This window comes from Heterocephalus glaber, unplaced genomic scaffold (assembly GCF_053883595.1).
Source record: "Heterocephalus glaber isolate CG9 unplaced genomic scaffold, H.glaber_assembly_v1.0 deba00001673, whole genome shotgun sequence".
In the NCBI taxonomy this organism is placed as follows: domain Eukaryota; kingdom Metazoa; phylum Chordata; class Mammalia; order Rodentia; family Bathyergidae; genus Heterocephalus; species Heterocephalus glaber.
This window is the reverse complement of record NW_028258410.1, coordinates 6,341,939-6,356,481: the sequence shown is the minus strand read 5'-3', so window position 1 is coordinate 6,356,481 and position 14,543 is coordinate 6,341,939. Positions and strand designations below refer to the sequence as shown.

Here is a 14,543-nt window from a genome sequence, read left to right as displayed (position 1 = left end):
TTCATCAGTCACTGAGATCAGTGTCATATACAAACGTCTTGTCTCTTAAAAATTTTCAAGTTGCTTTTCGAAATTTCTAATTTATTTTCGTCTTCTTCTAAAAGTTTTTCAAAGCCTAGTCTAAAGGGCAAGAACATTGATAGATAAAAATATCTTCGATTTTTATTATAGAAATGAAATTGTTAAGAAAGAATTAAATTTAATTGTCTTTACATTTGATGATGCTGTGTTGTCAACTCAGAATAAAAGTATGTCCTCAAACAAAATATCCTGACCATCATTAATACTTTATAGAATTATTCTATCTGTTTTTCTTCAAGAAATATTCCATAAACTCATATCTATATCAACACTGAATACTTTTCACGTTTTTATAAGTGTAGTATTCCAATTTTTACCAGAAAACACCACCAGCCTCGTCCACTGTTTCCACATGGCATTTTTCACTTCTATATTCCTAAAAGTATAAATCAAAGATTGAGGAGTGGTGTTAGAATGGTGTAAAATATTGTCACCTTTTGTTAAAGAAGCCAGAGGGAGGTCGTGCATATTCAAATATGCAGGGGACAAAGAACAAAATCACAACAGTGATGTGGGACCCACAGGTGGACAGAGCCTTCCTCCCACCTTCAGAACTGTGCTTCCTCAGGGAGAACAAGATGACACAGTAGGATACAAGCAACAGGGAGAAGATTATAATGCCGATAGACCCACTGTTGACAATCACCAAAAGGCCAAAGACGTGAGTGTCAGTGCAGGTAAGTTTCAATAATGGGAACAGGTCACACATGAAATAATCAACGACATTGGGGCCACAAAAGGGGAGCTGGAAGGTACAAAGAACTTGTGTGACAGAGAGCACGAAGCCCCCTATCCAGGCTATGCCCACCAGAACACAGTAGAGACTCCTGTTCATGACAGACCAGTAGTGCAAGGGCTTGCAAATGGTCACATAGCAGTCATAGGCAATGGCTGTGAGGACAATCACCTCCACCCCAGCAAGGAAGTGTCCAGCAAAGAGCTGCATCATGCACCCTTCAAAGGAGATGGTTTTCCTCTTACAGAGACAGTCAGCAATCATCTCTGGGGTCATAGCAGAGGAGAAGCATGAGTCCAGAAAGGACAGGAAAACCAAGAAGAAGTACATGGGGAGCCCAGCAGAGCAGGGCTGCAGACAAGGGTCACCATGATCAGCATGTTGCCCCCCATAGTTATTATGTAAAGAAACCAGAAATACAGTAAATTCTACTTTCTGAACATTTGGATTCTGTGAAAGTCCCAGGAGGACGAATTCAGTTACAAAGCTGTGGTTTTCCATGATTTCCAAGGAAAAGGTAAATGTGATACAACAATTATGAAAGTTTGCAATTAGGAAAAAGAAAGATTTGCTTCAAACCAGGATATCATTTCATAGTCATCTTTAGCTAGGTGCATCTAGATGAAAAATTAATTTTATTTTTATTTTTTTCCCCATTAACTTTATTGGTACATTTTAGGTAAACAATACAGTTACATTCATCATTGGGATCTTGTACCATTACATGAGTCTCTTGGTTCTTATTTTTTTCCCTTTCCCTTGCCCACCCTTCACCCCCTCCACCCTTCCCTATTTGCAAAGACCTTGTTTCCACTTTTTTCCTCTTCTCATATTTTTTCCTTTCCCTTTTATCCCTTCCCCTACCCCTCACAATTCCCCTGCTCTTTTAGACCTTTCTTCCTGTTACACAATATCAGTTATACATTTTTAAAATTACAATATTAAGATCTAGGAGACATTACCACAGATTTTACAGAATTTAAAAGGATATAGAAAGCATATTACAAAAACCTTTTTTGAAATAAATTTGACAAGTTCTAAGAAGTAACTTAGAAGACAAATTAATGAAACTAACTCTGGAGGAAATATAAAATTTGAATAGCACCTATTAAAGAAAGTATATTCCTAGCTTGAAAACCTACCTATATGACAACAGCAGGCTCATAAAGATTTTAACTGATAAATTATATCAAACAATTAAAGTAGAAAAAAGAAGGAACACTTCTCCCCTCATTTTAGGAATTCAACATTGTGCTAATCCTAAAACTGGATAAAGATAATAGAAGAAAAAGTATGAACAAAGATAGAAAATTGTTTAACAAAACAAACTATTAGAAGTCAGATCTGGCAGGATGTAGAAAGTGGTTTTGTTATAGGGATGGCATTGTTGGTTCAGCATTGGAAGATCCATCCCCCAAAGTCATCATTTTAACAGAGGAAAGGAAAAAGCCATATGATCCTGTCACTAGTTGGAGAAAAAGCACTGGACCAAATTCTACAGCTGTTCATGGTAAAAGCTATCAGGAGACTAGAAGTAGAACAGAAACTTCTCAACAAATTAAAGACATGTACTCCATACTTCCAGCGAGAATGCCTTGTATGAATGGAGAAGATACAATGCTTTCTCCTTAAGGTGGGGAACAAAGGCAGATATGCTTACTCTTTATCTGTCCATTAAACTTTGAAACCTAGTCCCCACCAAAATAGTCTGGCAATAAAATGACACAACTAGGATAGGATTGGCATGGCAGAAGAAAAATCTTTATATGTAGATGAAATGATCATCTACAGAGAGAATACTAAGAAATCTCTAGGAGCCCCTAGAACTTGTACTTGAATTTAGCAGGATTAGAAAACACAAGGTATATATAAAAATTCAGGTCTGTGTATACTTGCTATAAATGAAGAACTGGATATTGAAATTTAAAAGTTATGTAGGAGTACAAAGGACCCAGAAAAGCCAAAAACAAAAACAAAAACAAAAACAGTGTTGGAAGACATTTATCACCCAATTTTAAGGCTTCTTCTAAAGCTACAGTAATCAAGGCAGTGTTGGTGTAAGGAAAGACATATAGATCATTTGAATAAAACAGAGAATCTAGAAATAGAACCACACATATATGGTCCACTGAGTTTTGAAAGATTATTTAACATTACCATTTTGTAGAATATAAACTCAATTCAAGAGCCAAGGAAGAGATAGTGTCTTCAGCAAATGGCACTAGAACACTGTATATAAAAAACTAACCTCAACCCTTTTTCTCCATACATGAAAATAACTTGAAGGGATCTATGAACCTAAATAATGAAGCCTAAAAGTATAAAACTTTAAGAAGAAATTATAAGGGAAAATATTTATGAATTCAGGGTAGGCAAGAACTACCTAGGATACAAAGAACATAACGTATAAAAGAAAAATTGATAAATGAGATTCCATCAAAATTCAGAACTTTAAATGACATAATTAAAATGAAAAGTAGTCCTTAAACAGACCATATTTACAATGTATATAACCTATGTGTAGAATATATAAAGAATTCTTACAGCTCATTAATAGACAACCCAATTAAAATGTAGACATAAGAAGATGATAAATAGCCAGTATAGCACAAGGAATGGTGTGCAACTCTAGAATCAGAAAAATACTAATCAGTACAATAATAAGATTGAATTATACCCTCATTAGGGAGATGAAGTCAAAAGTTTTAAAAGCCTTGTCATGACTTTTTCTTTTTGTTGCATTCTCCCCCTTTGTGTTTAATTTGTCACGCCCAGTGGATTCATTCTGCTGGGTTTCCTGGGGTTGTGATCCTCATTGTCTTTTCCTAGGGTATTGTCTAAAATTTTTTGGAGTGTCAGTTTGGTATTCATGAAGTTCCTGAGGTGCTCTTTATCATCAAAGTATCTTATTTCTCCATCAATTTTGAAAGATAGTTTTGCAGGGTACGTCAATCTGGGTTGGAGGCTGTTTTCCTTTAGGGCTAGAAATACATCACTCCAAACTCTTCTTGCCTTGAGGATTTGTGTTGAGAAGTCTGCTGTGATTCTTATGGGCTTTCCTTTGTATGTGATTTGTTTTTTTTCTCTCACTGCTTGTAGAATTTTTTTCTTCTGTTGGATTTCTGGAATCCTAACTATTATATGCCTATGTGTAGATTTTTTTTGATCAAGGCTAGCTGGAATCCTATATGGCTCACTTATCTGTATGTCAAGTTCTTTTCCCCTCCTTCGGAAGTTTTCTGCCATCACTTCTGTGAAGAGATTTTTATGTCATCTGCACTCTCTCCTCTTTCTTCATTGACTCCAATCAGTCTTATGTTATTCTTCTTTGCATCGTCTAGCAGCTGCTGGATTGATTTCTCGTGTTTCCTTACAATTTTATAGCAATTTTTCTTTTCCTCCTCACTTATTGCAATCTTATCTTCTATATGTGAAATTCTATCCTCACATTGGTTCATTCTGCTGCACAGACTTTCAATGGAGTTTTTAATCTCTTGGAAACCTATTTGTATCTCTTTTACAGATTCCATTTGTTTCCTATGTTGGGATTCCATCATATTTCTCAGATCCTCTATTTTTTATCTGTGTCCTCTCTAGATTTATTAATCATATTGTGCACCATGAGCAAAATCTTTGCTGTTATCTGAATAATTATTTCTGATTTCATTTTTCCCAGATCCTCTTTTGTTGCCAGTTCAGAGAGTCCAGGTGGTTGAGTATCAGAGTGTTTCATCTCATTTCCCTTTGAGGTTGCTGTAGGTGATCCAGAAGTCTGTTTTTGAGGCTTGTTTATGTGTCTTCTCATTTCCACGGGGAGGGGAGGGCTTCTGGTGCCCACACGGCTCACCTTCTCTGCTCTAGGAGCTTGGCATGGTGGTGGGGGAGCTTCCTTCCAGGTGCTGGGACTGGCTGAGCTTCTCTGCCCTAGGAGACTGGGATGGTGGTGGGGGAGCTTCCTTCTGGGTGCTGGGACCAGCTGAGCTTCACTGCCCTAGGAGACTGGGATGGCAGTGGGGGAGCTTCCTTCCAGGTGCTGGGACTGGCTCGAAAAATTATTTTTAATATGTCTTTGTCATTGAGAATAGAAAATCAGAACTTTATTAGGAGTCATAGATAATGATCATCCAGAATAGAGGTGGAGATAAATTACTGGCTAGTTTAAAATAGCTAGAAATTTTATTTAGGTTAATAGAAGCAGCCACATGTTGAGGGAAGATTAACATCTCTTATCTTGACTGCTAGCTTTCATAATGTGCTAAGAAACTCCTGAAGAGAGCATTCTCAAGTGGCTTCCATGGAAGTGAGGTGGACCTGCCATTGTCATGGGCTGGTGGACAGGATGACTTTAGGATGACATGCAAGCTGTCTTCCATGTGGAGTCTGTCATATCTGCAAGTAGAAGAAGAAAAAACACACATATGAAAGGGCAGGTGAAAATCATGGCTATCCTAGAGACACTGTTATAAAAGTCTAAAAGTTTGATCTTTTAATGAATTAAATCATTCTAACAGAAAGATCTATGGAATGATGCATAGTTACCAACTTAACACAGCACATGTTCACTAAATGTTGAAGGTTTCTTTCTCAATTCATCATTTAAAAATTAGAAGAGAAGTTAACAAAGACAAAATTACCTACTTCACAATATTGTCATAATGACTAAGTGAAGTGGTACAAGGAAAGCAATGACACTGAACTTGATGTCTGAAGAACAGTCTAAATCTTATTGGCCCTGTTTTCCTGGAGTGAAATTCATGCTTCAAGAGGTGAAGCTCAAGCCTACAACAGTAGATTGGTCTGGGATCTGACACAGAATTCCTGTCTCTATGTCCAGGTCCTTCCCACTAGATCAATAAGAAAAGAATAAAGATAACTTTTCCATCAAGAATTTCAGAGCAGGGCTGGGGGTTTAGCTCAGTGGTTCCACCACCTGCCTCACAAGAGCAAAGACCCGAGTTCAATCCCCAGTAACAAAAAAAGAAGAAGAAAAAAAAAGAATTTCAGAGCAGAGTGGCTGTTCCAGGATTTCTGCCCACCACAAACATTAAAGCCTCTCATTCCTGGTTTCATATTTGGAGGAAACATATTGACAAAGGAAACAGAGCAAATGACGAAGAATCAGATGGTGAAAGTCTAATTGCTCACATACACAAGTTGACAACAACCAGATAGGTATGAAGGGGAGTAGCATGTGTGCTGTGAGCCAGTCTTGGGACTTTATGAATTATTTATACAGGGTGAGCCAGTCTGATCAAGTAAACATCCTCAAGATACATATGTTTCCTGTGAAACAGAGATTCTCATGTTCAGCTTACCAGCTCATCTCTCAGGATTCTGAGAGTCAAATGTGAAAATGTTACTTATGATACTATGCTCTTACAACTTTTAGTTATTTTGTATTCATGTAAAAAGCAATTAAAAGCAATTAAATTTAAAACATTTATTGAACATAAATTGAACATAAATTTAGTATAATACTAAAAAATAGTATAAAGCGTGAGGGGTACCATTTTTCTCTGTTTCCACCTTTGTCTTCCTAATGGATATGCAAACATTCATTTTTGTTGTCTAAATAATTAAGCCCCTTTTAGGGAAGAGACCAAGCTGTGACACCTACCACTAAAGCAGTTAAGAGCTTTGCCATTGCAATTTTCTCAAACAATTTTGAGACAGAAAGCTAATGCACTTTATGATAACAAACACACTTAGGGGAAATTAAGTGAACATAGTTATATCAGAAACTTAATGTATGATTTGAGTCACTCTTCTATACCTTAAATGCTGTCCCTGTCCCATATGTTAGTGTAAAGTTGTGAAATAGTAAATGGTGTATTTCACAGCAATAACTATGGATAATATAGTTGGACTTAAATTTATCATATTCCTGCAATGGTATTCTTCATACAGCCTCATAAAATTATACTTTTTAATCTTAAACCCGGGGAAAGCATCAAAGGATAAATGAAACATATATTTAGAAATAACAACATTCTGTTGAAAGATAGACAAAATGTGCACTTGTTGCATTTCTAAATTTTTTGGAAGACAATTAATTTGAAGACAAAAAAAATCAAGATAGTTCTACTAAGTCATTTTACTTGAAGGAATAGTGAGATTAGATTCCTTTTTTTTTTTTTTTTTTGGTACCGGGGATCAAACTCGGGTCCTTGTGCTTGCACAGCAGGGGGCAAAACCACTGAGCTAAATCCCCGGCCCAAGATTAAATTCTTTTAAAATAACTATTGTCATTTATTGGTCATTTATATTATTTTACTTACTCCCACACCCGTTGAGCATGAGTAATTCCCTTAAAGGTGAGGAGTCCAAAGTGTACACAGTGACTGACAGGCCCACATGGCATCACCTAGAGTGGCCTACATGGCATCACCTAGAGTAGCCCAATTACACACCACACTGTTAAGCACTACCTTACAATTCCAAATCCTCTCTGAAAAGTGCAGAACTATGGAAGGGGACTCTCCCTGCACATCAGTTTCTTGAAAGCCTGATGGAGGCCAACTCCTTGGTCCCTGCATTGTGGTCTGAACTTCAGGCCCTGCCCAGCTCTTCCTTCTCCTTCTGAGGGACAGAGGAGGAGCCTCTCTGGCAGTCCAGGTGGAGAGGGGCTCCCCCTGCTGCTCATGCGCTGCATTCAGCACGGGCTCAGGAATGGAAACGAGGAAGCCACATTTCCTCCTGGACTTTTAAGAGGAATTTAAAGAGCTTCTCTGCTAGTTCATGAACCTATAAATTTGCTTCTCAGATCCTCCAGGGCTCTCAAATTTTCCATCAGCATGATTTTCCAAGACAGATTTTGTGTGTTGATTCGCTCAAGAGTTTACAAAACTTTTATGTCCCCAAACAATTTAGAGTTCACGTGTGTGTGTGTGTGTGTGTGTGTGTGTGTGTTTGTGTGAGAGAGCTGGGTTTTATTTTTTTTAACTTTACTTATTTTTTAATTTTATGAAAAAATAAAAAAACTCATAACCAAATAATAAAATTAATAGTTACTATCCTGTGTGTACACAATTTTTAAAGCAGTTACTCAGACATGAACTGAAAAGATTCTCACAAAACTGAAGCAAACCTTTTTCTTATTTCCCTATTTATCTTTTCCTGAATTTGTATTTGAAGATGTTTCATTTCTTGTTAATAAAAAAAAGAGCCCAATGTATACAAAAATAAAATATAGTGTCTCTTCCCAGAATCAGGGCAAAAAGCTGTATGTTTCCCAGAAGTAAGAACTGAATTCTGGATTAAGGACAATGGGCACTGCATTGAGGCAGAAAAGAGTGCTTATTAAAGAATAATATCTATGTTTACATGTGGAAAGACACACTAATAATATATTTTTTCTCTCAGAAACTGATTTTGATTATTTTATTACTGTAACCTAAAAGCACAATTTCTAGAGATTAACTTTTCTGTTTTCATTTTATCTGACAAAACGAGATTTAGGAGACAAAATGAGTCTGTTTAATGCCAGGGAACATAGCACTGAGACCGAAGCTTGTGGGGAAACTTGGACTTGGCACACCAGGCCCCTTCAGGAGGGACTAGGACTGACAACTCACTACTTTATATAGCCCTTAAACACTGCATCGGCCTGCTTTTACTTTTATTCCACACCCTGCAGGGGAAGGCAGAACTGAACTGAGTCATGAGGAAAGTTAAGGCCCCAAAGGACCATGACTTCCATATGTGTAGAACTGAGAGAGAAGTGTCATCTTATTTTAATTGAAATTTTACGTGTGTGTCCTGACACACAAAAATCACCTTGCATGGGTTCCACCCTGGTCAGAGTGATAGTAATAAAACATTACTCCGAAACAGATGTTTAACAATATATCCTGCATGCCCAGTTCTCCCTTCAAGCCATGCTTATCATCTTTCACACTTATTCTACATACTGCTTTGCTTAGTAGTTTATTTTCTGTTGCCATGAAAGGAACAGAGTTGGATAACAGTGAAATAAATTGTAAAATAGAGTAGGGAAGATAAGAACAATGCTTAGGACCAAGAAAGGTGCACATAATATCAGCATCATCAAAACCAGACTAAGTGTTACTACTGGATTTTATAAAATGATAAATGGTTATATTTAGTGATACAGGGCTCACTGGTGTTTAGAAGGTGGCCTTGAGAAAGTCTTACATATTGAGGCATGACTGTCAGGGGTTTATATGAAATACAAGGAAAGAATTTCACTGTAAAGAACAGAAAATGAAATAGAGTAGCAGCTGATGGAGGAAGTAGAGTCACAGAAAGATTTTTTTTAAAGATAAGGGAGATAGAAGTTTGCTCTTTGCTCACATAAATGATTCAATGGAAAAGGAAATATAGATGAAAGAAGAAGCATAAAAGGAGTGTTTTAGGTCAATTTCCTTGCACAAATGACAACAAAAGACCCAGGGCACAGGTAAGGAGTTTCGTTGGTTTGGGGGTCACCCAGGTGATTCATGCATGGTAGCAGGTAGGAGGGCAGCACTGCATTGGGCTGATGCTGGCAGATTGGCAGATAAAGTTGTTAAAGAAGGTAGGAATTGTCCTCTGATGGCTTAAATTTTCTCAATCAAATAGGAAGCAAATTTACCTACTAATTCCCACTAAGTGATGGTTGCAGTAGTTTTTTAGGCAGATTCCTTCTTCTAACTTAAGTGCTTTTATTTTGACTTTGCTAGGCCTATGTATCATGAATAATACTGAATTTTTCAAATTCTAATAGATAGATAATTATACAGTTAAAAAACTATTACAAATAACAGTTACTTCCTATTTTAAAATAGCAAGATTTGCTTCAGAAGTCAAGTGTTAAAAAGAAATAAAATATTGGCCTGCTAAGCATGTGTTTAATGAATAAAACTAATGTAAATTTTTTAGGTGATCTATAGAGCACAGATGGTGAGAAGTTTTTGGAATTGAAAATTTTAACATGAATGGTCAGAATAGCTTTTATCCATAAAATAGAAAATGTAGATGCTAGGTCTCCTTCTAGCTATATAAAATTATCAAGCAGATTATACATATTTAAGGTTAAGGATCTCATTGTGATTCTTTCACTTCATATTTGAAGTAATACAATGAATTAAAAGATCCATATGTTTTACATAGAACAAAGTTATCTCACTATCAAAGTCAGTTTCTTCTTAACGTAAGTCGGGGTGAATAAAAGACAAAATGAATCCAGGTATTCCATGCTAAAATACTATTATAGGGCAGCAGATACACTATTATGTCTACTGTTGATTAATCAAAAGTTAAATGGAAGTTATGTGCAGGGATTTCTGATGTTGTTTCCAAAGTCATTTATAAGTCTGTTTATGATTTGATTTTTTAAACTTATATTCTAGCAGTCACTTTCATTTCTATGATCTTTCTGAATTTAAGAATTAAGTTCTCAGACCAGGGCCCTGCCTACCTTCCTATCTCACCTTGCACCATGATCCCCTTGCCACGAGCCACTGATTATTTGCACCTGCTTAACCTCAAGGTGGTTTCTGCACATCTTTTCCCTTTTGGCCTAGAGTGCTCTCCCCACTGCCACATTTCAGGATTATCCTAACTCGATACTTAGATCTCAGTTTATAAATTCATCTCAACGAAGGCCTCCAGTCCCCAGATCTGGCATTTCCCCATCACATGTGTAGCATTTTCTTCTAATATTCTGAGAATCAGTTGTAGCTCTATTCTTTTATTTATTTTTATGTTTATGTTGTTTGTCTCTTGCACTAAAATGTGAGCTCCATCATATAAGGAAAACATAGCGTCTTATGCTTCACTACAAACCCAACTCCTGAGGAGTATCTGAAATTCATAAAAACTCAGCCCACATTCACCATTGTATAAGTGAACTTGAAAGTTATCGTCTACAACTGGTGATTATTAGAACTAGATACTGGTTGTACATACAGATTTTATTTTAAAATAAAAATCATGATATAAATGTGTTTTATTTGAATACAATAACCAACCTTACAGCTATTGTCATGTTATTTATCATATATATAATTATATATATATATAGAGAGAGAGCAAGTGAGAGAGAGACAGAGATTTTAATAAGAAAAGTGGTAAACCATAAGCCCTGCTGTAATCTTAGTCTTCTCATTTCCCTCATCAAGGAAGGTAGGGAAGTGACTTCAAACACTGTCAGTGTTTTTGTTTGTTTGTTTGCTTATTTGTTTGTTTTTTAGTTTTTTCACAACAAGCTCTTGGAGAAAATGAAAACCTATTGGATTTGGAAATTCAAATTTCAAAATAACAGTTACTCTATTCCTGTAAAAAATAAATAAATAAAACTGTAAGACATAGATGTTTGATTCTAAGATATCTTGACTCAGCCACAGTGATCCTCCATTTACCTCTTTGCAAAATGACAAGAGGTAGACTGGGGGTGAAGCTCATTGTAAAGGACCTTCCAGGGTGCATTAGGGCCTGGACTTAATCTTCAACACCTCGCATGCAAGAAAAGTGGGTAAAGCAGAGGCCTCTGTATTGAATAGCACGCTAGTAAACTGCAGCTGCCTGTTATTTTTGTTTTTTTTTTTAAATGACACTTTGCAAAGTACACACTGGGAGAATTCTAATTTCTGAAGTCTCTACATGCATTTATCTTCCTCAATTATTTCTTTATAATTATTTGCAAATGTTTTTAAAACCACCAAGTCTCTTTTAGGATTTTATTGGCACAACAATGTTTATTAAGCACATACTAGGTGACTGTGGGTGTTCTGATCACTAGGGTTACAGCCCAAAGGAAAACATAATTCCTCATTAAAAAGCATTATGCATTTGGGAGAACACAGAATTTAAAGTCAAGAAATATTTTCAAATATAATTCAAAATCATAAGTATTAAGGATGCAACCTGTATGTAGAAGCAGAGAATAACTAAGAGGAATGACTAGAAAAAGTCATCCGGATATACTTCTCTTTCTGTTTGAAATGGAATGTAATAGAAATGGGAGATGATGCATAGAAGCCTCTCAAGTAAACCCCCCAGAAAAGATCATTCCAATAGAGAGAACAGAAAAAGAAAGAAAGGTCCTAATCTGGAAAAGTCTCCAATTATTAAACATATATGTTAAAATTTAAAAAATCATGCCTAAAGCCTGGTGAGAAATGGGGTGCTCTACAGAATGTACTGGCCCGATGTCCCTCGGATGTAACAGGACCTACGAAGAACAGTGCTTATGCCTTGACCTGTTTTATAATCTTAAAAGATGCCTCTGACTGCTCTGTGCCCAGTGGTTGAAGTTAATGGGGTAGGTAAGAATCCACTGACTTTGTAGAAAGGATTTGTTCTTGGGCATGCAACTTAGTGACACCTAGGGTACCTGGTTTCTTCCACAGTTCCTTCATGGCATTTTTCACCTCTGTGTTCCTCAAGGTGTAGATCAAGGGATTCAGCACTGGCACAACAATGGTAAAGGACACAGCCATTGTCTTATCTATGGGGTAAGTGACCACAGGTCTCATGTAGAAGAAAATGCATGGCACAAAGAATAGCGCAAATCCTGTGAGGTGGGAGCCACAGGTGGAGAGGGCTTTGTGTCTGCCTTCAATGCTGCAAGAATTCAGGGAGCAAAAGATGACCACATAGGAGGTGATGAAGGTGAGGAAGATGGTCACACACATCACCCCGCTGTTGAGGATGACCAAGAGGCCCAGGGTGTGGGTGTCCATGCAGGCCAGTTTCAAAAGTGGGAATAAGTCATACATAAAGTGGTAAATGACACTGGGGCCACAGAAGGGTATCTGATACATGAAAAGAAGTTGTATGGTTGGGTGCATGGATCCCCTCACCTAAGACCCTCCCACCATCAGGCAGCACAGTAGAGGACTCATGGTGGTCATGTAGTGCTGGGGCCTCCAGATGGCCATGTAGCGGTGATAGGCCATCACGATGACCAAGATGATCACCACCCCACCAAAGAAATGCTCTGCAAAGAGCTGGGTCATGCAGCCTTTGAGGGAGATTGAGGTGCTGTCAGAGAGGGAGTCCGCAATCAGCTTGGGGTCAATGACAGAAGAGTAGGTGACATCCCTGAGGGACAAGGAAGTAAAGAAGAAATACGTAGGTGACCTCACACACCAACTGGCAGTCACAGTCACCACAATGAGTAGGTTTCCCAATACTGTGACAACATACAGGGCTAGAAACAAAGTAGAGAATATTTTCCTCAAACCCTGGATTCTTTATAATTCCCAAAAGGATGAATTCAGCCACATTGTTGCGATTCTCCATTTAACAGGATTTGATGGAAGCACATCACACAGCACTGGAAAGACTGCAAGAGAAATGACTTTTATGAGTAATCATGGGATATGCCAAGCATTGTTATCGCAAGCTCTATTAACCTACATTTATTACCAGCTAGTGGTACAGAAACCGGAAGCTAACAACAGAAGAAGCTGGACACCACGTCAATCCTCCTGGTGCCTACAGCAATACCTCCACCCACCAGGACAGCTCTTCCTCTGTTTCTGTGTCTGCTGCCTGTGACAGTAAATAACAGTGAAGTGCTTTATTATTGCAGTGTATGCATACTCCCAGAAATATGAAGGCAGTAACGCCCTTGGGTAAACTCTTGACTATCAATAAGTCCATGCATACATGGGCACCAGCTTGACACAGTTTTGGCTTAAATCTTATTTTTCCCCCGTCTCAATCTTCCCACTGCTTTTATTCTGATTTCCAAAATAAACCACCTCTATACAAGCCTTTCTTTAATTTAAGCCTTGGGAAAACTTCAACTAGGATACTGACCTTTGTTTTTCATTAGGTAAACCAGATAACTTGGGAAATATTGTATACATTTTATTTTATGTAGTTACTGATCACTAAGTATGTGCTACTTAAAGAGCTAGGAGACAGGTCATATCCCAAGGATTTTCCACTTATTGTGGATTATAGCCTTTTCATCTGCATGTCTACTTTCAAAAGTTGAATTATTAATATTATCATTACTATATATTGCTGATATTTCTCACATCCCTACTGTGTCTCATGTAGTGGAATATCTTATGAAATATTTTCTTCATTTTTTTAGATTATATACTGAGGAATCATAAAAGTGAAAAAAAAATGACACCAAGTTCCAACAACTAATAAATCCTGAAGCCAAATTCAAATTCAGCTCTTCCTGGTTCCAAAATTAATATGAATAATGATCTACAGTGTTTCTTTGTTGATAATTTCAGGTTTTCAGTATCAAGAAGATATTATCCCTAATGGTAAAATTTCATTTTCATAAGAACCCAGGAATATAGATTTTTGCTTCCTATTCTTGTTTCATTCTACCACAATATTCCGTAACAGTCCTACAATAAACAGCATATTCTAACCCTGAAAGGAGAAATTATTAATCACCATTAACTAAGTATGCAAGTATTCTAATCTTTTTTTGGATGTGCAGATTAAAGGAAAGTAAGCCTCACATCTCTTACTCTGTTCCATATCTGCAAGCTAGCTGACACCATCCCCACATATGAGCCACATTGGTGTAAATCATTTGGTGGATAATGTAAATTGCATTATGAAAATATTGCACAAATTATTGTCATTCCTTTGTCATAACTCGCTTCCTTGTTTCCTTTTTATCTTGTAAAGCTATGCTCCTAGATGAAGGAAAGGATTCTAAAGAATAATGAGTATATCAAGTTTAAAATCACCTGTATTTTGCACTCACTACCTGCCATCAAGGCACTACATCTGTTCCGCGCAT

At 37.1% G+C, this 14,543-nt stretch overlaps 1 protein-coding gene and 1 pseudogene across 1 annotated transcript; both read right to left on the bottom strand.

Moving 5' to 3' along the window:
- Positions 1 to 363: 363 nt before the first annotated feature.
- On the bottom strand, positions 364 to 1,321 carry LOC101720029 (olfactory receptor 4C15-like; annotated as a pseudogene).
- A 10,625-nt stretch (positions 1,322 to 11,946) lies between these two features.
- LOC101720370 (olfactory receptor 4C6-like) lies at positions 11,947 to 13,100 on the bottom strand. Its single transcript, XM_013070796.3, is given in 2 exon segments — positions 11,947 to 13,005; positions 13,007 to 13,100. Coding segments are annotated over 2 exon segments (990 nt in total). The 5' UTR covers positions 13,064 to 13,100; the 3' UTR covers positions 11,947 to 12,072.
- Positions 13,101 to 14,543: the final 1,443 nt, after the last annotated feature.